At 41.5% G+C, this 24,652-nt stretch overlaps 1 protein-coding gene across 1 annotated transcript in view; it reads left to right on the top strand.

The window, feature by feature from the left end:
* LOC140493867 (astacin-like metalloendopeptidase) overlaps positions 1–24,652 on the top strand; it is a 242,762-nt gene that overhangs the window by 64,040 nt on the left and 154,070 nt on the right. Inside the window, exons 5-6 of the mRNA XM_072592859.1 lie at positions 6,685–6,840; positions 19,820–19,940. Coding sequence (XP_072448960.1) covers positions 6,685–6,840; positions 19,820–19,940 — 277 coding nt within the window. The remainder of the gene's footprint in view (positions 1–6,684; positions 6,841–19,819; positions 19,941–24,652) is intronic.

The raw sequence follows: 24,652 nt of genomic DNA on the forward strand, positions 1-24,652 counted from the left end.
AGAACCGGATTCCGAAACTGGTTGGTTTACAAAGCCAGTTTTGTTCAGTGGTATTTTAAAAAACATTTTCTGGTTCTATTTTTATTTCTCTTTCTTTATCTTTTTTTTTCTTTTTTCTTATTTCCCCCTACACACCCACCTAACAGCAGTAGTGCTTATATTTTCCCCATGATGTGCAGGTGCGTGACACAGTGAAAGACAACAGGTGTATAAATCTTTATTCATTTTTCACCACCAGGAAGAAAGGAAACATCAGAGTAGCCAGTGACGAGCATCAAAGGGCAATGGTGCGTGATCAAAATAGAGTTGGAGAGGGAAATAAAACACTCCATTCCCTGTGGTGCCCACCTCTCCCTAAAAATCTAGAGGGAGTTGGTAGACATCATGTGCTCCTTCTCTAGGGACATCCGGACTCTAACGTAACCACAGAAGAGGGGCAGGCAGTCATCCCTAACAAACCCTTCCACGGCCTGCTGCCTGGACCTGTTTATGGCCAGCCTGGCCAGGCCCAGGAGCAGGCCCATGAGGAGACCTTCTGACCTACCCTCCCCCCTCCACACCAGGTGCCCAAAGATCAGGAGCGTGATACTGAAGTGCAGCCAAAATGTGAGGAGAAGATTCTCTAGAAAACTAAAAAGAGAGTGCAACGCCCACACCCCATATATACATGGTCCACGGACTCCACAGCACTACAGAACAAGCAGTTGGGCTGGGAGTCTGTGAACCATTGCAATCTGTGGTTTCAGGGGACTGCTGTGTGCAGCACCCTCCACTCCAAATCCCCCAAGCGAAGTTGGGGGGGTGGGGGGGGTCTCCTGCCTGGGGAAGGTCGGTCAGTACACAGGCTGGACAGAGACCAGAAGGTCAACGACTGTCCTGCAGAAAGGCAGCCAAGGATGGTCTCATCAGTATGTGGTGCAGACAGTTGTCAGGTACCTTTTTTTTATAGCTGTATTAGGTCTGTGTTCTATGCACTGTTTCTGATTTGATTGCACTGTCTTGTCTGTGTTTATTACTATTATCTTTGTGCTGAATGGAAGTGGTTTGAGGTTTGTCCTCATCTCCCTGAAAACTGGTTGAGTGGTGTGGTTTGGGTTTGCTACCCTTTCTCCTGTGAACTGCTGCTTTCTACTAACTGTATTTTGTACTGTTTAATAAAACAAAAAAAAGAACAGCTTGAGTGTTCCAAAGCAGATATAAGTGGACTTTCCAGGGTGTGCGCCTTCCTGGATACCAGACCTATGAATTTTCCTATGCAATTTCGGTCCAGTAATACTCTTTTGCTATCTTGATGCTGCATTCCAGCTGGAATTGCATTAGTGTGACAGCTTGTGTCCTGAAGAAGGCATTAATCATTTGGCCAAGGCTTGGCTTTGTTTTGGGTGTTATTCAATTCCAGGATATCCCCGTCATAACAAATTGTTTTAGGAATGACATATGTCTGCTAAGGATGGAGTAGGTAGTAAATGTGCTGAGTTTGAAAAGATTCAATGAGAAAACTTGCTGGCCTCATGGCATAAACCTTCTAACAAATGCGTATAACTGGCAGTCAGCCAAAACAATGCATAAAAGTCATTTCAGTATAGAAACATCTTTGTCTAAATCATTAGGAAATTTCTGACAATAAGCTCGAGTTATTCTCTTTAAATTTTTGTTATCTTTGCAATAATCTTTGTCTGCATGCATCTTCATTACACATATGTTTCTGTTATGAAAACATTGAATTCAAACACAGACAAAAGGCAAATTTCAGTGTTACACTGAGGATGAACATGCATTCACACTTTGACATAGCTACCTATTTGATATGCGCAATTTGGGATCTTGTAAGAGACCTCTGTTGAAGATTTGACATGTATAGAAAACTGCAGGCCAGTCAGCCTAACCTCAATAGGGAAACTATTAGAAGAAGTTCTGAGGGCCAGAATTAATCTGTATTTGGAGAGGCAGGAATTAATCAAGAACAGTCAACAAGGTTCTGTTAAGGGGAGGGCACGTTTGATTGAATCTTTGGAAGAGGTGATCAGGTATGTCAATGAGAGCAATGCTTTTGATATGGTTTACTTGGATTTCAGCAAGGCTTTTGATATGGTGCCACATAGGAGTCTAATAGCAAAGATAAGAACCAGTGGGATATAAGGAAATTTGGTGAATTAGATCCACAGTTTGGCTGAGTGGCAGGAAGCAGAGGATGTTGGTTAAGGGCTGTTTTTCTGACTGGATATTTGTGTCTGGTGGAGACCACAGGGATCAGTTCTGGGACCTTTGTTGTTTGTGATTTATACAATAGATTTAGACTTGAATGTAGGAGGGTTGATCAGTAAATTCACAGTTGATACAAAATGTGTGGGGTAGTAAATAGTAATGAAAGATAACATCAAAATGAGTAAATCGTTATAGCCTTAGATCCAAGGAGGATATAGATGTGCTGATCAGTGGCAAATGGAATTCAATCCTGATAAATGTGACATGATCCATTCGGGCAGGACAAACCTGGCAAAGAGATATATAATGAACAGTATGATCATGGGAAACTGAGCATCAGAAGGACTTTAGTGTCCATATATACCAGTAAGGTATCCAGGCACATGAATAAAGTGGTTAAGAAGACATATGATAGACTTGACTTTATTAGCTGAGTCACTTTAAAAGCAAAGAGGTGATGCTGGAACTGTGTATTGTCTGCAGTTCTGGAATCCACATTGTAGGAGGGAAATGGTAGCATTGGAGAGGGAGTAGAGGAGGTTTGCCAGGATGTTCCCTTGGCTGAAAAGTTTGTTGATGTTGAGTTTGGTATTGAAAAGTATGGTGCTGGAAAAGCACAGCCAGTCAGGCAACATCCAAGAAGCAGGAGACTTGATGTTTCACGCATAAACTGTTCTTCAGGAATGTGGGGTTAGGTGTGTCCAAGGGTGCTGAGAGATAAATGGGAGGGGGTGGAGCTAGGGGTAAGGTAGCTGGGAAGGAAGATGGACAGGTAGGTCAGTTCAAGAGAGCGGTACAATTTGGAGAGTTGGATCTGGGATAAGGTGGAGGAAGGGGAGATGAGAAAACTGGTGAAATCAACATTGATCCCATGTAGTTTGGAGGATGCTGCCCCACCAGCTGTGCTTTTCTAGCATCACTCTTTTCAACTCTGATCTCCAGCATCTGCAATCCTTACTTTCTCCTAGTGAGTTTGAGGTTGTTTTGCTTCAAGCAGAGGAGAGTGAGACAGGACATGATTGAGATGTATAAAATTATGATGAACATAGGGTAGACAGGAAGAGACTTTTGTCCTTGATGGAGGGATTAGTCACCTGTGGTATAAATTTAAGGTAAGTGGCAGAAGGTTTAGTTAGGATGTGAGGAAAAACCATTCACCGCCTGTAAGGGTGTCAGAGGTACCCTGCACCCTCTCCAGTGCTACCATTTCCGTTCTACAATGTGGATTCCAGAACTGCAGAAGTCCTCATAACATTTCTGAAGTATTTAGATGTGCTCTTGTGATGCCAAGGTATTCAAGGTTATAGGTCAACTGCTGGAAAATGCGATTAGATTAGTTAGATGGTTATTTTTGATCGGCACAGATGCAATAAGCCATAGGGCCTTTTTCTGTGCTGTCGATCTCTATGACTCTTTGACAATTAACTTTACAGGTTGGCGCAGGTATTGACCTGCTCCGTGCAGCAGATACCGGCTCTACAGCTATTTCCATCGATGCTCCTTTGATCAAGTGCGAGGGCCTCCTCTTCCCACTTTCAGGAATAAGCATCTCTTTCCAGCCTTGGATAGCTTAGAGGAGAACATGCAAGAAAGTATCATTGAACCAAGGGACGGTTCTGCTTTAGCAGTCAGGCATTTCTTCAATGAATGTAATATTCTCAATCCATGATGTGTCTGACAGAAGGCTTCTTAGTAGTCCATCCATTGATGCAGCTTTGTGAGTTGATTGTGGGTATTTTCCATGCATGTCACTGGCACTTAGAATATTAATTGCAGTCATGTGGGAAACAAAAAAAAAGATAGAAAACACAAGCAGTACTCTAGATCAGTCATGATGTTGGAAATGATACATGATTGACAAAGTCTTGGCCAACGTAATCATTTTACATATTCTTAACTCAAACATTAAATTATGTTACTTATACAGATCTGGATTTTTTTTTAATCTGACAAGTCTGAAAATCAATTAGATATTTTTTCTGTGAGGAATTATTACTTAAACTAAATAAACTAACCAGTCATGTACAATGTACAGTCATGTCATGTCATGTACAATGATATGGTAACCATTATAGAAATTGGTTGAGACAAAGACAGGACGAGCAGTTCAGTGTTCAGGGATTAGATGTTTCGGGCATGATAGAGAGATATATTAAAAATGGGTGGAAGAGTTGCATTTCTAAAAGAGAATGTCACAGCTGCATTAAAAGAGGACATCTTTGGCGGCTCATTCAGTGAGGCAATATGGATAAAGCTGAGGCTTAAGAAATGTGCAGTCACTATGATGGGGTTATACCACAGGCCTCCCAATGGCCAGCGAGAATTCCAGGAGCAGATTATGTAAGCAAATCATGGAAAGGTGTAAAAGTGACAAGTTATGGTAGTGTGTGATTTAAATTTCCCCAATATTCGCTGGTACTCACTTAATGCCTTGGGGTTAAAACCGTAAGAATTTGTAAGGTGCGTCCAGAAAGATTCCTGAAACTATATGTAGATAGCCTAACTAGGGAAAGGGCAATATTAGGGATTGAGTCTGGCCAAGTGATAAAAATTTGGGAGAGCAATTTGGGAACAGTGATCATAATTCAGGACCTTAAAATAATTTTGAAATGGATCAGTGTAAGTGTCAAGTGCTAAATTTGACAAAGGCTAATTACAGCAGTGGTAGGCAGAAACTGGAAAAATGGATGAGAGGCAAATCCATATTTGATATGTGGGAGTCTTAAAAGCTAGTGACAAGAGTTCAGGACCAGAATGTTCCTGTAAGGATGAAATGTAAGGATGGCAAGATTTGGGAACCTTGGATGACAAGAAATGTTGTAAGTTTAGATAAAAAGAAAAAGGAGGCATATGTAAGAATTAGAAAACAAATTAAACAAGGCTCTTGAGAAGTATAAAGGAAGCAGAAGAGGACTTAAAAAGAAAGTAGGAGTGCTAGAAGGGGCCAAAAATGTTTTGGCAAGGAGGATTAAGGAGCATTCAATGCATTTTATCCATACAATGGAAGCAAGAGGAAAAATAGGGAAAGGGTAATCCTCTCAAGGACAAAGGAGGGAATATATTTGTGAAGCCAAAGGAATTGAATGAGGTTCTTAATGAATATTTCACGTTGACATTCACCAAGGAGAACGACATGGATGATGGAAGTTTGAAGAGGAGTTTGTTGATACTATAAGGCATGAAAGAGGAGGTGTTAGGTGTCTTGAAAAATATGAGGATAGATAAGTCCTCAGGGCCTTATGGGATCTATACCAGGATACCGAAGGAGGCAAGAGAGGAAATTACTGAGGCCTTGACAGAGATTGTATCCTCTTTAGCCACAGACAAGGTCCCAGGAGAATAGCCAATGTTATTTCTTTCTTCAAGAAGTGCAATAGGGATAATCCAGGAAATGTTTGGCTAGTGAAATTATTAGGAAAAAGTTCTTAGGGATAGGAGAAGAATGAACTTATTAGGAATAGTCAGCATGGCTTTTGTCTCGCAAGCTTGTGACGAAGATGATTGTTGAGGGTAAGGCAGTGGATGTTATCCATGTGGATTTTACTAAATGACAGATGGAGTTTCATCTGGATAAGTGTGAAGTGATGTATTTTGGGAGGTAAATGCGTGATGAAAATATACAGTAAATGGCGCGACCCTGAGGAACATTGATTTATGAAGGGATCTTCACTCCTTGGAACTGGCAGCATAAGTGGATAAGATGGTAAAGAAGGTATACAATATGCTTGCCTTCATCTGTCAAGACATTGAGTATAAAAGTTGGTAAGTCATGTTGTAACTGTATAAGACTTTGTTCAGGCCACATTTGGAATACTGTGCTTAGCTCTGTTTGCCACGTTGTAAGAAGGACATGGAGGCTTTGGAGAGGATGCTGAAGAAGTTTACCAGGATTGGAATATATTAGCTATAAGGAGAGATTGGACAAATTAGTATTGTTTTCACTAGACCATTAGAGACTGAGGGGCGACCTGATAGAAATACATAACTTATCCCAAATGGAAATGACAAATACTGAGGGGCATAGGTTTAGAGTGAGAGGGAAAATGTTTAAAGATGTGTGAGGAAAGCCTTTTATACAGAGGGTAGTAGGTGTCTGGAGCCCACTGCCAGGGCGGGAGATTGAAGCAGATACGATAGCAATGTTTAAGAGGAATTTAGACAAACATATCAACAGCTAGAGGGTCAAGGTAATAATTGCAGGCAAATGGAATTAGGTTTGAATAGCATCATGGTCAAATGGAGACGTGGTTGGTCAAAGGCCTATTCCTGTGTTGTACTGTGCTATGTTCTAATTTCCATATTACAGAAAAATCAAACATAGATCTGAAAGTTTCCATAATTAAGAAAGATTTTCTGGCTAGTTGGATAAACCTGTTAAATGGATGGTGCGATCTAATATAGTTAGTTAGTACTTCATGGCCTCATTAACAATGTTGACAATTTCTCATATTTTGAACTTTTGTCTTTATTATTTTGTAGTGGAACGTACAGGAAATAAAGTACTTCAATATGGTGACATTCTAGTAGATACCAGCAGAAATGCCATGATATGCCCAGAAGGAGGAGATACCTGCTTATGGCCCACTTCAAAAGATGGGAATGTCTATGTACCATATGCATTAAATGAAACATACAGTAAGTTTCTTTCATTAATATTAGGCCCTGACAAATTGAATGACTTATAGTATCTTACTGTCGATGTTGGCACATTCATAATTATTTATCTATTTTATCAAGAAGGTTCTCAAATGATATGATTAATCTAAGGGTAACTAAACCATGAAGAAGTAAGCTCTCAAATTTGAACTGAACTCTGAGTCAATTATATTGTTTCAACTGTGACTGTTTACGTGTCACCTTTTATGTTTTCCTGGTTCTGTTCCTGGTTACTGTTACAAATTCCTTGAGAGAGTTGGATTGCAAATTACCATATTACTAATTAAATTAGTGCAATATTCAATATATGTTTCAGTTAATATATTTCTGCACATTCTGAAACTTGTCTGTGAAATCAAGGTGACAGCAAAGTAACAATTGAGGGAATATCAGATAAACACTCCAACAACTACTCATTACATGCAAATACTTCCCTACCGACTATTGGAAGGAGATTGATAAGTATATTTTCTGAGAATACATTCTGCCTTTATGGACAATTTTCTGTCCTGTTGAAGTTTGCTCTATCACATCACTACATTAGTACCATGATGGTGTCTGCATAAACCTGGTAGAGAGCTGGAAGCTATGCTGTTGCAGCCTAACAAATGTTTATTGGCAGTTTACACTATTTACATGATAAATTATTGCAGGATTTCAGGAGTGGGAGGGTGAGGGCCAGAGTGCAGGAGATAGGATGGATCTAGCTGAGGACCCTGTCAATAATGGCAGTGGGGAATCCCCAGTTGAAGAGGAACGTGGACATTTCAGAGGCACTCAAGTTTGTATCATCAGAACAGATGCCACGGAGACTGTGAAGCTGGGAGAATGGAATAGAATCTTTACATGGGAATGTATAGTCAAGGTCACTGTGGGAGCTGTTGGGTTCGTAGTCAATTTTGGTGGCGAGCATACCCCCAGAAATGCAAACAGAGATGGCGAAGAAGGGAAGGGAGGAGTCAAAGTTGACTAGGTAAAGATGAGAGGGGGTGGAAATTGGAAGGGAAATACACAAACTTTTCTAATTCCAGACAAGAAAGGCAAGCTGCACCAATTATGTCATCTATTGCCTGTAATGGACCCACATTTGATTTTAGACAAATGCTTCCTTTTTACATATATATTTTTGACAGATTGTTTGAATAATCTAATTTCCTTATCAGTTTCTTAGTCTTCCTTTGGTGCATTTGAATAATGCCCCAATCCTCAGAATTAGTGCCATTTCTGGCAACATTATAGGCCTTTAATCATTTACAATCCTGAAATTTCTTTGTCAACCATGGTAAACTGGCAAATTTTGAGTTTTTGCTCCTTGAAGGAAGGTACAGTTGCTATAAGCCAAATATTAGTTATTCAGTGATTATTTTGCCTATATGGCTCATGCCTTTTATAGATTAAGGACAAAAGGGTAACTGGGGAGAGAATAGGGCCTGTTAAAGATGTGTGGAACTACAGGAGATGAGAAGATGCTAAATTATTGTTTTGCATCAGTGTTTATTGTTGAGGATATGGAAAATAGAGAATGTGGAGAAATAAATAGTGACACCTTGAAAATGTCCATATTACAGAGGGGCTGGATGGCTTAAAACTCATAAAGGTGGATAAGTCACTGGGACCTGAACAGATGTACCCCAGAACTCTGTGGCAAGCTAAGGAAGTGATTGCTGGGCCCCTTGCTGAGATATTTGTATCATCGATAGCCAAAGGGGAGGTACCAGAAAACTGGACGTTGGCTATTGTGGTGCCGCTACTTAAGAAAGGTGGTAAGGAAAAGCCAGGGAACTACAGACCGGTGAGCCTGACATAGGTGGTGAGCAGGTTGTTGGAATAAATCCAGAGGGATAAGATTTACATATATGTGGAAAGGCAAGGACTGATTAGGGATAGTCAACATGATTTTGTGCATGGAAAATTGTGTCTCACTAACTTAATTGAGTTGTTTGAAGAAGTAACAAAAAAGGCATGAGGGCAGAGGGGAGGACGTGATCTGTATGGACTTCAGTAAGGCCTTGAAAAGTTCCTCATGGTAAACTGGTTAGCAAGGTTAGATCACATGGAATACAGAAAGAACTAGCCACTTGCATACGGAACTGGTTTGAAGCAGAAGACAGGGTGGTGGTGGAGGCTTGCTTTTCAGACTGGAGGCCTGAGACCAGTGGTGTGATGTGATCTGTGCTGTGTTTGCCATCATTTATATAAATGATTTGAATGTGAACATAGGAGTTAAGGTTAGTAGGTTTGCAGATGACACCAAAATTAGAGGTGTTGCACACAGCAAAGAAGATTGCCTTCAAGTACAATGGGATCTTAATCAGATGGGCCGGTGGGTCAAGGAAAGGCGGATGGAGTTTAATTTAGATAAATACGCGGTGTTTTGGAAAGACAAATCAGGATTGCACTTATACACTTAATGGTAGGGTCCTGGGGAATATTGCTGAACAGAAAGACCTTGAATTGCAGGTTCATAGTTCATTGAAAGTGGAGCCCCAGTTAGACAGAACATTGAGGAAGAAGGCATTTGGTATCCTTGGCTTTATTGGTCAGTGCATTGAGTATAGGAGTTGGGAGCGTGATATTAACCAGAAGAGGAGAGAAGCAAGTAGTGTGGACAAGTTATATGGACAGTCTGTACATGGACTGAGTTAACCGACTGAGTAATAAAGCTGTGGAAAATGAGAGTGTTGGGATGGTTTCCAAAAGCACCATATTAAGAAGCTGACTATAGAACATGCTATATTACATTTTGCATAAAGTATTGAGTTATTGTTAAGTAACAGTTTTTTGCAAAAGAACCTTTTGGGATGAGTGACCACATTATGTTGAGTTTACATTATGTTTGAGAATGAGGTTGTTCATTCTGAAGCAGAGGTGTTAAATTTGAGTAAGGGACATTACGAAGCATGAGGCACAAAAATGCTGAGGTAGATTGAAAGTTATAGAAATGCACAGCCTGTAAAAAGATCCTTCAGTCCAACTCGTCCATGCCAACCAGATATCCTAAATGGATCTAGTCCCATTTGCTAGCATTTGGCCTATATCCCTTTAAATATTCCCTATTCACATACTCATCCAGATACCTTTTTAAATATTGTAATTGTACCAGCCTCCACCACTTCCTCTGGCAGTTCATTCCATAAACAGACCAAGTTCTGTGTGGAAAAAGTTACCCCTTAGGTCCCTTTTCATCACACATTCCATCACACTATTGATGGCCTATGAATAACTCCAAACAATACCTTCTGCCCCTTGCTGTTTTTTTTTTAAGCTAAAGAAATTGCACATATTATTCTTTCAATCTCAGATTCTCTCTTACTAATGTCCTCATACAGTTCATTAATATTAGCAATTAGTCAGTTCCTTAGTGTTAGTCCAACTCTTTTTCCTCCTTGTTTGTCCCACCTAATGTTGAATATTACAATCAGTGATAACTGAACTAGCTGTTTCACGAAAGAGACTCGTATCTGAAATTGTGCCCTTAGTCTGTAAAGGTTCTCTGGTATAGCTTCTAACTCTACCCAAGGTCTCAAAGTTAAAGTTTGGAGTCCAGAGTGAATTTTGTTATAGTCTAGCCCTGCAATCACTGAAATGGCTGTGCTGGTATCAACTCCATTAGAACATAGTGACCATTTAACCAAACGTTTATTTTAATTGGTTTGGATTTGGATGTTGCTAAACAATGTAACTGTTCTAAACCAAATATAGGCGGGCTATCCAGGATTTGCACTGGGTCTGAGTTATCTTACTCAATTTAGGTCATGTACAACAGTTTTGCTGTTTTGAGTCTGCAAACCGGCAACAGCTACAAGGACCTGCCGGCACCCAGATCCTGAAGAAAATTTTAACCATTTGGTCGAGACTTCGCTTTGTCTTGGGGTTTTTCTGTGGGCTGACCTCCAGTCTCTCCATTCAGGATATGTCCTGAGTGTGTCTATGCAATTGTCTTCAGTCAAGTGGTGTTCCCCAAGCTCGTTTGGACTGTTGAGATTATCCAATTCCATTGGAATACCCTGCAACTCTGATGCTTCACTTGCTGCATTTTGTAATGATAAATCCAGTTGCAGTGCCTGTTTTGAAGTCCAGTTAGGCTTCAACTAGTAGGCATCTTGCATAGTTACATCATTAATCCTACATGCCAGCTGGTGTCTCAATATCTCATTAAGGGATAAACCAAACAAGTCGTCTTAGCCTAGTCCAAATTCCTGATATAAATTCTCCTACTTCTCAAATTGCCAAGTAAAAATGAGAATGTCACAGAATTAGAGGAGGTTTGGGTAATTAATATTCCTTGATTAAATCTGTCAACCTTTCAAGGGTTTCAGTATCTGGTGCGTCAGGGAAAGTAATAACAAGAAAACTGTGGGTCCACAAGCTATCAGGAGCACTCCTCTTTGCTTTTCATCTGCCCCATTATTGTTTGCTGGAAGAAATAGTAAAGGACCTTCCACATGTAATTTTGTGATGAATTAGCAGCCTCTGTGGAAACACATTCTTCGAGCGAATTAGTCCCGTTTGGCTGTGTTTGGTCCTTGTCCCTCTAAATCTTTCCTATTCTTGTAAATGTCTTGTAAGTGTTGTAATTGTACTTATCTGTATCACTTCCTCTGACAGTTCTTTACATAAACATACCACTCTCAGTGAAAACGTTGCCTCTCAGGTCCTTTTAAGTCTTTCCCCTCTCACTTTGACCTCTAGCTTTGGACTCCCTTACCTTGGGGATAAGGACCTTGGCTATTCACTTTATCTATGCCTTTCATGACTTTATAAATCTCTAGAAAGTCACTCCTCAGCCTCCCATGCTCCAGGGAAGAAAGTCCCGGCCTATTCAATCTCTCCTCATAACTCAAACCCTCCAGTCTCGATAACATCCTTGTAAGTCTTTTCTGCCAATTTAATGACATTCTTGCTCTCACAGGGTGACCAGAATTGTACACAGTACTCCAGAGTGGCCTCACCAATATCTTGTACAGCTATAACGTGATGTTCCAACTTCTGTACTCTATGCTCTGACTGATGAAGGCACGCGTCCAAATGTCGCCTTCATCATCTTTTCTACCTGTAACGTAATTTTCCAGGAATCATGTACCTGCACTCCAAGATCTGTCTGTTTGACAATATTCCCCAGGGCCCCTCCATTAACTGCAAACCTTGCTCTGGTTCGTCTTACCAAATTGCCTTGCGCTTATCTAAATTAAATTCCATCTGCTAATCATTGGCCCAAGTTGATCAAGATCCCATTGCACTCTTAAATTACCTTCTTCACTGTCCACAAAAATACCAGTAATTTTGATATCATCCATAAATACCGCTGGTCACAAGCCTTCAGTCTAAACAACAACGCTGTACCACTACCCTCAATCATTTACCATCCAGCTAATTTCATATCCATTGGCAAGCTTTGGAGAAAGTGAGGACTGCAGATGCTGGAGAGTCAGTGTTAGTAAAGCAGGGCACTGTAAAAAGTACAGCAGGTCAGGCAGCATCTGAGGAGCAGGAGAGTCAACATTTCGGACATAACCCTTCTTCAAGATTGAGACAAGGAAAGGGGGCTGAGAGATAAATGGGGGAGTGGGGCTGGAGGAAAGGTAGGTGGTATGGTGATAGGTGGGCAAAGGTAAGAGATGATGATGATAGGTTGGTGGGAATTGTGGAGTGGAAATGTGGGAAGGAATATGGACAGGTAGGTCAGGTCAAAAGGATGGATTTGAGTTGAAGGGTTGGATCTGGGATGGGGTGGGCGCTAGGAGATTTGCAAACTGGTGAATTCAGTGTTCATGCCATGTGGTTGTAGGCTTCCCAGGGTGGAAGATGATGTGCTCCTCCTCCAGTTTGCAGGTGGTATTGTGGAGGAGGCCCAGAATGGAAAAGTCCTTTCCCCAGCCCCCATCCCAGTCCTGAAGAAGGGTTATGCCAGAAACGTTAACTCTCTTGCTCCTCAGATGCTGCCTCACCTGCTGTGCTTTTTACAACACTATGCTCTCCCTGTAGCATGTGATCTAATGTTACTAACCAATCTATCATACAAAACCTTGTCAAAGACTTTGCTAAGGTCCATATAGACTATGTCTATTGCTCTGCCTTCATCTGTCTGCTTGGTCACACCTTCAAAAAACTCAAGTTTGTAAGACACAATTTTCCACACACACAGCCATATTTATAAAACACAACTCAAAGATGACTGTTGTAAGTAAATTTCTTCAGGAATTTGCTTTACTCTTGTTGCCACTGAAACAACTCCCCAGAGGCCAGAATTCAATCATCAAGTCATCCTTTATATTAATGTGGCAAGTTCTTGATACTGATTCAACTCCCTGAGAGCCAGTTCTCAGAGTATCAGGATGTCTGACAATCCTTTTTTTTAATCTGTCAGGGCTCCCTGTCAGCCCCAGTCAGGAAACTCATATTCTATGGGGTCTACTTGGCTGATCTCGTTACAATTATCACTTATACCATTGTCTCTCATGATCTTAGGCTGTATGCAGTCAGTGACTCTTGTTTGTCTTTACCCAAGAAGGTGGCTGGTGCATTTTCACTCAAAGTGTGCAAGTGCTTCCTGGTCATCATTTTGTGGATGGATTCAGTATATTGCTTAGCATCTGAAAATGTGTTCTAACACAGTCCAATAGATATTGTGAAGTGCAGCATTACATTTACATTGCATTATGCAACATTACATAGAATGTACAGTGCAGAAAAAGGCCATTCACACAGCTAGTTTTAAGTGATGTTTGCCAGTGTTTTCAATCTGGACATGTTTCCCATCTTCATCTGAAGCTTCAGGTATTTCCTTCTATTTCTTTTTTCTTCAAATTTATCGTGCTTTTCTCAAAATGTAATTATTTTGGGGCTGCACAGTGGCTCAGTGGTTCACACTGCTGCCTTACAGTACCAGGGACTTGGGTTCGATTCCAGCCTCAGGTGACTCTCTGTGTGGAGTTTGCACATTCTCCCCATGTCTGCATGGGTTTGCTCTGGGTGCTCCGGTTTCCTCCACGATACAAAGATGTGTAGGTTAGGTGAACTGGCCATGCTAAATTGCCAATAGTGTCCAAGGATGTCTAGGTTATTTGTATAAGTCAGGGCTAAATTACTGGAATAATAGGGTTGGTGAATGGGTCTGGCTGGGTTACTCTTTGACGGGTCAGTGTGGACTTATTGAGTCAAATGGCCTGTTTCCACACAGTAGGGATTCTATATTTTAAAAATATTCTTCTCAACTAGTCCTTTTGTTACCATGGGCAGAACCTGGAGTTCTAATTGTCAGTTGCACTCAAGTGAGTGTGTGCAGTGATTGGAACCTGGGCCAAGTGATTCTTATTGACTGAGATCCTTAATTGAGGTCATTGGCTTGGGTTAATCAGAAAGCCCTGACTATCAGAGATAAGCGAGATATTCAAAAGATGTGAGCAGGCTAATCAGAACCCATTTGCTGTGCATGTATGAATAAAAGGTGACGGCCATAGGATACTTGCCTCCTTGGAGTTGTTTCAGTGTGTTTGAGCTGAATGTCTCATTGTTCCACCTCCTAAATTTAACAAGCAGCTGGGACATCAGGTTAAATGTTTACCTTCCTTGAAGAAACTATTCAAAGAACAAAGAAAATTTACAGCCCAGGAACAGGCCCTCCAAGCCTGAGCAGATTCAAATCCACTGTCTAAACCTATCACCCAATTCCTAAGCATCTGTATCCCTCTGCTCCCCACCTACTCATGCATCTGTCCAGACACACCTTAAATGAATCTACCATGCCTGCCTCTACTGGCAACGCATTCCAGGCACCTAACTCCCTCTGTGTAAAGTACTTGCCGTATATATTCCCCTTAAACTTTTCACCTCTCACCTCGAATGCGTGGCCTCTCGTTGTTGAATCCCTCACCCTGGGAAAAAGCCTATCTCTATCGACACTGTCTATACCCTGCATGACTTTGTAGACCTCAATCCGGTCCCCCCTCAATCTCCTTTTTCCTAACGAAAACAATCCTAACCTACTCAACCTCTCTTCATAGCTAGCACCTTCCATGCCAGGCAGTGTCCTCGTAAACCTTCTCTGCGCCCTCTCCAAAACATCCTTTTGGTAATGTGGCAACCAGAGCTGTACACAGTATTCTAAATGTGGCTGAACCAAAGTCTTGTGCAATTTTAACATGACCTGCCAGCACTTATCCTCAATACCCCGTCAGATGAGGGCAAGCATACTATATGCCTTCTTGACCACTCTATCGACCTGTGCAGCTGCCTTCAAGGTACAATGGACCTTAACTCCCAGATCTCTCTGCTCAACAACTTTTCCCGAGGCTCTTCTGTTTACAGTATAGTTCACTCTAGAATTAAACTGCCCAAAATGCATCACCTCACATTTGCCTGAATTGAACTCCATCTCCCACTCTCCGCCCAACTTTCCAATCTACCTATATTTTCCTGTATTCTTTGACAGTCCCCTATGCTTTCTGCTATTCCACCAATCTTCGTGTCATCTGCAAACTTATTGATCAGATCAAAAATGCCCTCTTCTAGATCATTTATGTGTATTACAAACAACAGCAGCCCCAGCACTGATCCCTGTGGAACACCACTGGTCACCTTTCTCCATTTCGAGAAACTCCCTACAACTACTACTCTCTGTCTCCTGTTGCTTAACCAGTTATTTATCCATCTAGCTGGAACAGCCTGCACACCATGTGACTTCACTTTCTCCATTAGTTTACCATGGGGAACCTAATCAAATGCTTTACCAAATTCCATGTATATGACATCTACATCCCTTCCTTCATCTATCAACTTTGTCACTTCCTCAAAGAACTCTATTAAGCTGGTACGGCATGATCTATCCTGCACAAAACCATGCTGCCTATCACTGATAAGCCCATTTTTTTCCAAATATAAATAGATTTTTATCCCTCAGTACCTTCTCTAGCAACTTTCCCATAATTGACATCAGGCTTAATGGTCTGTAGTTATATGGAATATCCCTCCTACCCTTCTTGCACAGGGGGACAACATGAGCAAGCCTCCAGTCATCCAGCACCTCACCTGTATTTAAAGATGCTACAAAGATATCTGTACACGGCTCCAGCTATTTCCTTTCTCGCCTCCCTCAACAATCTGGGATAGATCCTATCCGGTCCTGGGGTTTTGTCCACCTTAATATCCTTTAGCCTACCCAACACACCTTCCCTCCTTATGTCAACGTGATCCAGAGTAAACAAACTTCTATCTCTAATCTCAGCATTAATCACCTCCTATTCCTCAGTGAACACTGATGCAAAATAATCATTGAGAATCTCACCCATTTTCTCAGGTTCAATACACAACCTTCCTTCCTTATCCTTTAGTGGATCAACCCATTCTCTGGTTACCCTCTTGCTTCTTATATAAGAATAAAAGGCCTTGAAATACTCCCTAATTCTGCTCGCCAAAGCTTTTTCTTGACCCCTTTTAGCCCACTTGATTCCTCCTTTAAGAATGGTCCTACTCTCCCGATTATTCCTCCAAGGCCTGTTCTGTTCTTAGCTGCCTGGACCTTATGTACACTTCCCTTTTCCTCTTAGATAGTTGCACGATTTTTCCTGTCATCCAAAGTTCATGAATCTTGCCTTTCCTATCCCTTTTTTTCAAAGGGACATGCCTATCCTGCATTATCTTCAACCTATCTTTGAAAGTGTCCCACATATCAAATGTGGACTTTCCTTCAAATAGTTGTGTCCAATCCACATTTCCCAGCTCCTGCCTAATTTTGATATAATTGGCCTTGGCCCAGTTTCGTACTCTTCCCTTAGGACCACTCTCATCTTTGTCTACAAGTATTCTAAAACTTACAGAATTGTGGTCACTATTCCCAAAGAAATCCCCCACTGCAACTTCTACCACCTGGCCTGCCTCATTCCCAAAAAACCAGGTCCAATATGGCCTCTTCCCTTATTGCCATACTGCTGTAGAAAACTTTCCTGGATGCTCCTTACAAATTCTGCCCATCCAGACTTTTGACACTGTGTACCCCAGTCAATGTTGGGAAAATTAATATCTCCCATCACCACCACCATGTTGCCTCTACATCTTTCCAGAATCTGTTTACCTATTTGTTCTTCTGCCTCACACACACTGTTGGGAGGCCTGTATTACAGCCCCCCCCCAATGTAACTGCACCTTTCTTATTTCTCAGCACCACCCATAGCGCCTCACTGTTCAAGTCCTCCGTAGTGTCCTCCTTTAGCACAGCCGTGATATCATCCCTGACCAGCAATGCAACTTCCCTCCCTGTCCTGTCTGAAGCATCTATATCCTGGAACATTTAGTTGTCAATCATGCTCTTCCTTCAACCACCTCTCTGTGATTGCAATAACGTCATACTCTCAGGCACCAATCCAAGCCCTAAGTTCATCTGCCTTTCCCATTATACTCTTTGCATTAAAGTATATGCACTTCAGGCCGCCAGTTCTTTTATGTTTATCTGCTCTCTGCCTACTTTATCTTGGTAATGCTAACATTGTAATCATTACAGTCTCCAGTTTCCACCTCACTGTCTAGTAGTCTTTTCTTCTGGTTCCTAGCCACCTGCCACATTAGTTTAAAACCTCCCCAACAGCAGTAGCAAAAAACTCCCCCAAGAACATTAGTTGCAGTCTGGTTCAGGTGTCGACCGTCCAATTTTCAATAGCCCCTCCTTCTCCAGAACCTGTCCCAATGTCCCACATATCTGAACTCCTTCCTCCTACGCCATCCCTCAAGCCACGAGTTCATCCTGTCTATTCTTTCATTTCTACCCTGGCTAGCACGTGGCACTGGTAGCAATCCCGAGATCACTACCTTTGAGCTCCTCCTCTTTAACTTCTCTACTAGTTCCCTGAATTCTGCTTTCAGGACCTCCTCTCGTTATTTACTTATATCATTGGTGCCAATGTGCACCACGACAACTGGCTGTTCACCCTCCCTTTTCAGAATGCTCTGCAGCCGATTGCTGACATCCCTGACCCGAGCACCTGGGAGGCAACATACCATCCGGGAGTCTCGTTTTTGGCCACAGAACAGCCTATCTACTCCCCTTACAATTGAATCCCCTATGACAATGGCCCTACGAGTCTTTTTCCCGCCCTTCTGAGCAGCAATGCCCGCCACAGTGCCATGATCCTGACAACTGCTGCCCTCCCCTGGTGGCCATTTCCCCCAACAGTATTCAAAATGGTATACCTGTTTTGGAGGAAGATGATCGCAGGAGACTCCTGCACTGCTTTCCTACCCTTTATCTGCCTTATGGTCACCCATTCACTGTCTTCCTCAGTAATTCTAATCTGCAGTGTATTTCTACAGTGGAAGTAAGCTTTTATTGACAGTTGCGCAGGAGCATAATATAAAATTTAAAAACTATATTCCATTTCTTACAAATTCATTGGCACTAAAACTGCATTTGTGGGTACTAAACAAGTACCTGAGTCTTCAATTTGATAGGCATTCTGTGTTGTACTCATTTTACTCTGGAAGTGTGTTGCTTGTTATATTAGTACAGACAAAAAAATCTTCAGTTTTTGAAACCAGCACTTTCATAAGAAGAGTTTTAACTTTGTTAATTGGAGCAACCTGAACACAATCAGCTTCAGGCACTCTGCGTCCAGAAAAACATGTATAAGAATGCAGTCAAACCAGCCATCCTTTGAAAGAAGCAGAAATTGCTGGAGAAACTTAACAAGTCTTGAAATTATTGAGTGGGAGAAAGTAGACTAGTTTCATGACCAGTGACGTTTCTTTAGAACTGATAGCAGTCAAGTAAAGGCGATATTTATGCTGAAGATAGGAGGAGCATGGAGGAAGGAGAGATGAGCAGATAGGTGAAGGTGGTCACCAGTTTTAATAGAATATTGTAGGCTGCACCAAAAGACAAGATGTTTTAAGATTCCTTTTCATTGGGCAATAACTTTGACCTCTATAGCAATCCTATCCAACCACCAATCACGTCCCTCAAGTATTCAAATGCTTCCTCCTTCAACTCCTGACTGCAGTCTTCCTTCCACTCTCAGTTGCAACACTTCCAGTCTCTGCTCCTTATCATCCTGATTGCCACTGCAACACCACAACTCTCACACGTCCTCCCCATCCCCAGCTGGCCCATCCTCCCGTTTATATACCCTTTCTATTTTCTTTTCTTTTCCTGTTGCTTGCATTCCTCTCTTCTGGTCACCACTACCTCCTGAATGCATTCTATGATGTCGCTGCTGGAGAATTTGTAGTAGATGTGCATAACTCACTGATCTCATTTAAAGAATATGTAATTTCAGGTGAAACTGTCCTGCTGTTCCTTAAATTATATATATGGAGATGGGACTTTGGTTTAAAATTTCATCAAAAGTGTCTGACAATGCAGCACTCACTAGATCAGGATGGATTACTTACAATGTGGAAACAGGCCCTTCAGCCCAACAAGTCCACACCGACCCGCCAAAGAGCAACCCACCCAGACCCATTCCCCTAGATTTACCCCTTCACCTAAAACAACAGGCAATTTAGCATGGCCAATTCATCTAACCTGCACATTTTGGGATTGTGGGAGGAAACCGGAGCACCCGGAGGAAACTCACACAGACACGGGAAGAATGTGCAAACTCCACACACACAGTCGCCTGAGGCGAGAATTGAACCCAGGTCTCTGGCGCTGTGAGGCAGCACTATGCCACCGTGCCGCCCAAATTTAAAATCCATAAGGTGACAAAGGCCACAGCCTTGCCTCATCTGAGGATTGAACTCAGGACTTTCAGATTATGAGACTGACGTGCTGCCTACTGCGCTAAGAAGGCCAGCCGGCAACTAGGTAACCTCATAAATGAAACAAAACCAAGCATATTTCAAACAAGTTATTCTAGTTACTCAAGCTTCATCTTTATATTACCTTTTAGGTTATGAATGTGTCTATTTGTCACACTTATAGTCGTGTTAAACTAATACACTCTATTGTTTTATGTTCATCTTTAACTAGATGAAAATCAGAGAAGAAAAATAAAAAAAGCTCTGGATGAGATTGGTGCCTTAACTTGTGTGAAATTTTATTATAAACGGAGAAATGATCAAAACTATGTTAATGTTCAGCCAGGACCTGCGTAAGTTGAACAATACTGGGGTGAACGGAACATGTTAATGCATTCACTAAGTTGTAATATATGCCTGATGGAACTTAAGGTAGTTTAATTGTCACTATTCTCTGTATAATTCAACCATAAAGCAGGATATATTTGAGGAGATTAAAGTTGTACAAAGTATTTTATGTTCTGATATGAAGTGGGGTGAATCTTATGGATATATTCGTTCAATGTCATGTTTTTTAAGAATGACCAAGGAACCATGTAATTGTCCCAAACTTTTCTCATGAACTATCAACCCTGTTTCTCTCCTCTGATGCGAGCTCAATTCTCTCTCACACTGTAGTTGAATCACTCGTCATTGCCAGTATAAAATAGACTAGAGTTCCTGGCACCAGCGCTGTCTTTAAAAGACTGTCAGGCACTCAGTCCAGCACTGTCACCAGTATGACACCTGTCAAAGCCATGCACAGCGGTAGCACTGCTTGATTTATAGCCAAAGCGAGAAAATCACATCAATTGTTGATCTGCAACTGTGAAGCCCCTGCTGAGCCACTGGTGAGATGCAGAATGCCATAGTATTTGATCAGGTCAGAGCAACTTGAGTAAAGATGTTCCCAAAATACTAACAAGTGTATGTCTTGGTAATTATTGCGGTCACTTCAATTTCCTTGTCTTATTGCATAAGGTGACGATATTTGCATCTTGAAGTTCAATCACAAAGACAGAAAATTTCTTGGAGATGTTGCAATAGCGTCAGTTTTCCATTTCTGAAGATTTCAGGTGGAAGGCCAACATTTCCGGAGGCATTATCATTGGTAGGACAATCAGCAGCTTTATTGACTGCAAATATGATGGGCTTCTTGACCACCTCCTCCATAACAGGAAAATCTAAGTTATGGCGAGAACTTCTTCAGTGACAGTATTCTCTTTTGTATGGTGTTTGAGTTAGTCCTGCATCCACCTTTCCATCATTCCTATACAGCCAGCACCTTCCAACCTCAAGACCACTATCTTTTGAGAAGGACAACAGCAGCAGCTATATGGGAACACCACCACTTGCAAGTTCCCCTCCAAGCCGCACACCATTGAGACTTAGAAATATATTGCCATTTCTTCAGCGTAGTTAGGTCAAAACCATGAAAATCTCTTCCTAACAGCATGGTAGCTATACCTACAGCAAATGAACTGCAGTGGTTCAAGAAGGCTATTTACCACCACTTTGTCAAAGGCAATTAGGGACGCATGAGAAATACCAGTCCAGGCAGCAATGAGCATATCCCATGAATTTTTTAAAAATCGCTATTTGGTTACAGAATGCATTGCTCTCAGAAACTGTCTTTATCTTAGAACTCCCCATCCAGGGTACGATTATCAATCTGATTTTTCCAGTTCATATGTAGATTAAAACACCCATTATCTTTTCTTTTATACATTATCTCACATTACAGTTAATTAGGGACCATTCTTTCCTCTACTATTCCACATCTTCACCCAAGCCGATTCCACATCCTGATTTCCTAAACCTTTATCATCTCCCACTACTGCATAAATACCATCAGAGACTAACAATGCAACCCCACTAATTTTATCTAGTTTACTATTCTTCTCGAATGTCATATACCTCTCAATGTTCAAAACCCAATTCTTGTCATATTTGCACTATCAAATCACTTTATTATGCTGTTCACGTTCAGATACATTGTTTTTCATTTTTGTTTTACTATTATCTTTATAACATCTAATCTTGAAGATTGGTGGATTCCTAGGGTTCTTTCTTTTTTCTCTCTACACCTTAATTCCATCCTCTGACACTCATTTTCCATATTACTTGGCTCTGCTGCTTGCTATACCCAATGTTCCCACACTTGATCCTCCACCCCCTCTAATTAGTTTAAAATTCTCTCAGTTTCTCAAGTTATGTGGTTTGCAGGCACACTGGCCTCAGCTCAGTTCAGGTATCGACCATTCCAAATCCATACCTCAGTTTCCTGGTGCTTAGTTCTTAATATTCTCTATGCAGAATTTCTTTCCTAATTCTACCTTTATCGTTGGTACCAACACGACAATGACAACTGAATCTTCTCCTCCTATTGCAAGTTACTTTCCAGCCCCGAGCCAATAACCTTGAACCCAGGAAGCAACGTTCTCTCAATTACTTTTTCCTCCAGCACTTTTTCCTCCAAGCGCCATGTGTATCAGCAGTTTCTGTGAATGGAAGCAATGTTTGAGCATGCTGATCTATATGTGCAGAACCTCCCAGCAGCTTCACTATCATGCAGCTTTAAGAGGGAATGTTGTCTGACATTGGCTAGAGATGAGCTTTTTGCTGCATTGAATATGGCAATCTCTCTCACTATACTATCTCCTACTATGATATTGCTTGTTGCTTGTCCCCTCCCCTCCACTAAAATGGCTCCCTGTACCAAATGTCATGGTCAGTTTGCTCATCTACCCTACAACCATTCTGCTTTAAAACCTAATGGACAATTGTAGAGACTAGCACTCTTGCATTCCTACCCTCTAGTTCCCCATATCTGCCTCCTTAACAGTCACATCATTCTCTCCTTGACCACTGACTGACTAAATATGAAGACTCTAACTTAGGTGATGTGACTGTCTCATAGTACAAGAATCCAGGGTAACTGGCTCATCACAATGTCTGTATTTCAGCTTACAGTTCATAAACTCTGAACCAAAGCTATTTGAACGTCAAACAATTGACTGCAGAGATGTTTGCCCTGGATCACAATGGTATCCAGGAGTTCAGCCTGGACACCATCCATACCAAGCTTAATGAGATTTAATTAATTAATTATACTATTTATTTAGTTAGTTGTTTATTTCCTTTACCACCGTTTGTATTAAATTCAAAATTAATAGAAAATCTGCTGAAAAGAAAAATAGCCCCTAGAGTTCCACACCTCACCCATTCCACATTGTGCTATGCTACTTAAGTACAATGTCATTTATCTATATTCAAAAGGCAGGTTAGGAAAACCTTTCTAAGTCATCACCTGTCCAATTTCTCAGAAATTCACAACAAAGTTCTCAAAAATAAGGGAAAATGTAAACAGTACATGACAGACACACAGGTGCAGAGCTGCCTAATCTCTGCATAGGTTTTTAGGTTTGAGTTTGTACGTTGATTTAGGAAATTTGGTCACTTGCAGAGTTATCCATCGTGTGAGGTTAAGTCCTACAAAGTTGTCACAACATCTAATAGGGAAACATTGAACAGAAGCCAACTCAGAGAACTAAACAAATAATCACCTAGCCTCTTCAGTTGTCCATACAACACACACAAAAGTAAACTCAAGATATGAAAGTTTGGAAGACCAGCATCTACTAGTCAAGAATACCTAAGCAATAAGCCGAGATTACAGGAAGATTATATGTTCACAAGATCTAAGAGGATTTGTAAAGCTTCATATATTGTGCAGGTTTTTAAAAAATCTTCTGTCCTTATTTCAGTGTAAATAATTTTCATAACTTCAAAATTTGGGAGAAGATTTGTAGCTCGGGTGCTCATTGTTGTGGTTCTGTGCGCCGAGCTGGAAATTTGTGTCGCAGACATTCCGTCCCCTGTTTAGGTGACATCCTCAGTGCTTGGGAGCTTCCTGTGAAGCGCTTCTGTGATGTTTCCTCCGGCATTTATAGTGATTTGTATCTGCCGCTTCCGGTTGTCCGTTCCAGCTGTCCGCTGTAGTGGCCGGTATATTGGGTCCAGGTCGATGTGTTTGTTGATAGAGTCTGTGGATGAGTGCCATGCCTCTAGGAATTCCCTGGCTGTTCTCTGTTTGGCTTGCCCTATAATGGTAGTGTTGTCCCAGTCGAATTCATGTTGCTTGTCGTCTGTGTGTGTGGCTACTAAGGATAGCTGGTCGTGTCGTTTCGTGGCTAGTTGGTGTTCGTGTATACGGATCGTTAACTGTCTTCCTGTTTGTCCGATGTAGTGTTTTGTGCAGTCTTTGCATGGGATTTTGTACACTACATTAGTTTTGCTCATGTTGGGTATCGGGTCCTTTGTTCTGGTGAGTTGTTGTCTGAGAGTGGCTGTTGGTTTGTGTGCTGTTATGAGTCCTAGTGGTCGCAGTAGTCTGGCTGTCAGTTCAGAAATGCTCTTGATGTATGGTAGTGTGGCTAGTCCTTTGGGTTGCGGCATGTCCTCGTTCCGTTGTCTCTCCCTTAGGCATCTGTTGATGAAATTGCGAGGGTATCCGTTTTTGGCGAATACTTTGTATAGGTGTTCTTCTTCCTCTTTTTGTAGTTCTGGTGTGCTGCAGTGTGTTGTGGCCCTTTTGAATAGTGTCCTGATGCAACTTCGTTTGTGTGTGTTGGGGTGGTTGCTTTCATAGTTTAGGACTTGGTCTGTGTGTGTGGCTTTCCTGTAAACCTTTGTGGTGAATTCTCCGTTCGGTGTTCTCTGTACCATCACGTCTAGGAATGGGAGTTGGTTGTCCTTTTCTTACTCTCTAGTGAATCGGATTCCTGTGAGTGTGGTGTTGATGATCTGGTGTGTGTTCTCTATTTCTGTGTTTTTAATTATTACAAAGGTGTCATCCACGTATCTGACCCAGAGTTTGGGTTGAAGTTGTGGTAAGACTGTTTGTTCTAACCTTTGCATTACTGCTTCTGCTATGAGTCCAGAGATCGGTGAGCCCATGGATGTTCCGTTGATTTGTTCGTATATTTGGTTATTGAATGTGAAGTGTGTTGTGACAACTAGCCAC

Source organism: Chiloscyllium punctatum, chromosome 22, assembly GCF_047496795.1.
Source record: "Chiloscyllium punctatum isolate Juve2018m chromosome 22, sChiPun1.3, whole genome shotgun sequence".
Taxonomy (NCBI): domain Eukaryota; kingdom Metazoa; phylum Chordata; class Chondrichthyes; order Orectolobiformes; family Hemiscylliidae; genus Chiloscyllium; species Chiloscyllium punctatum.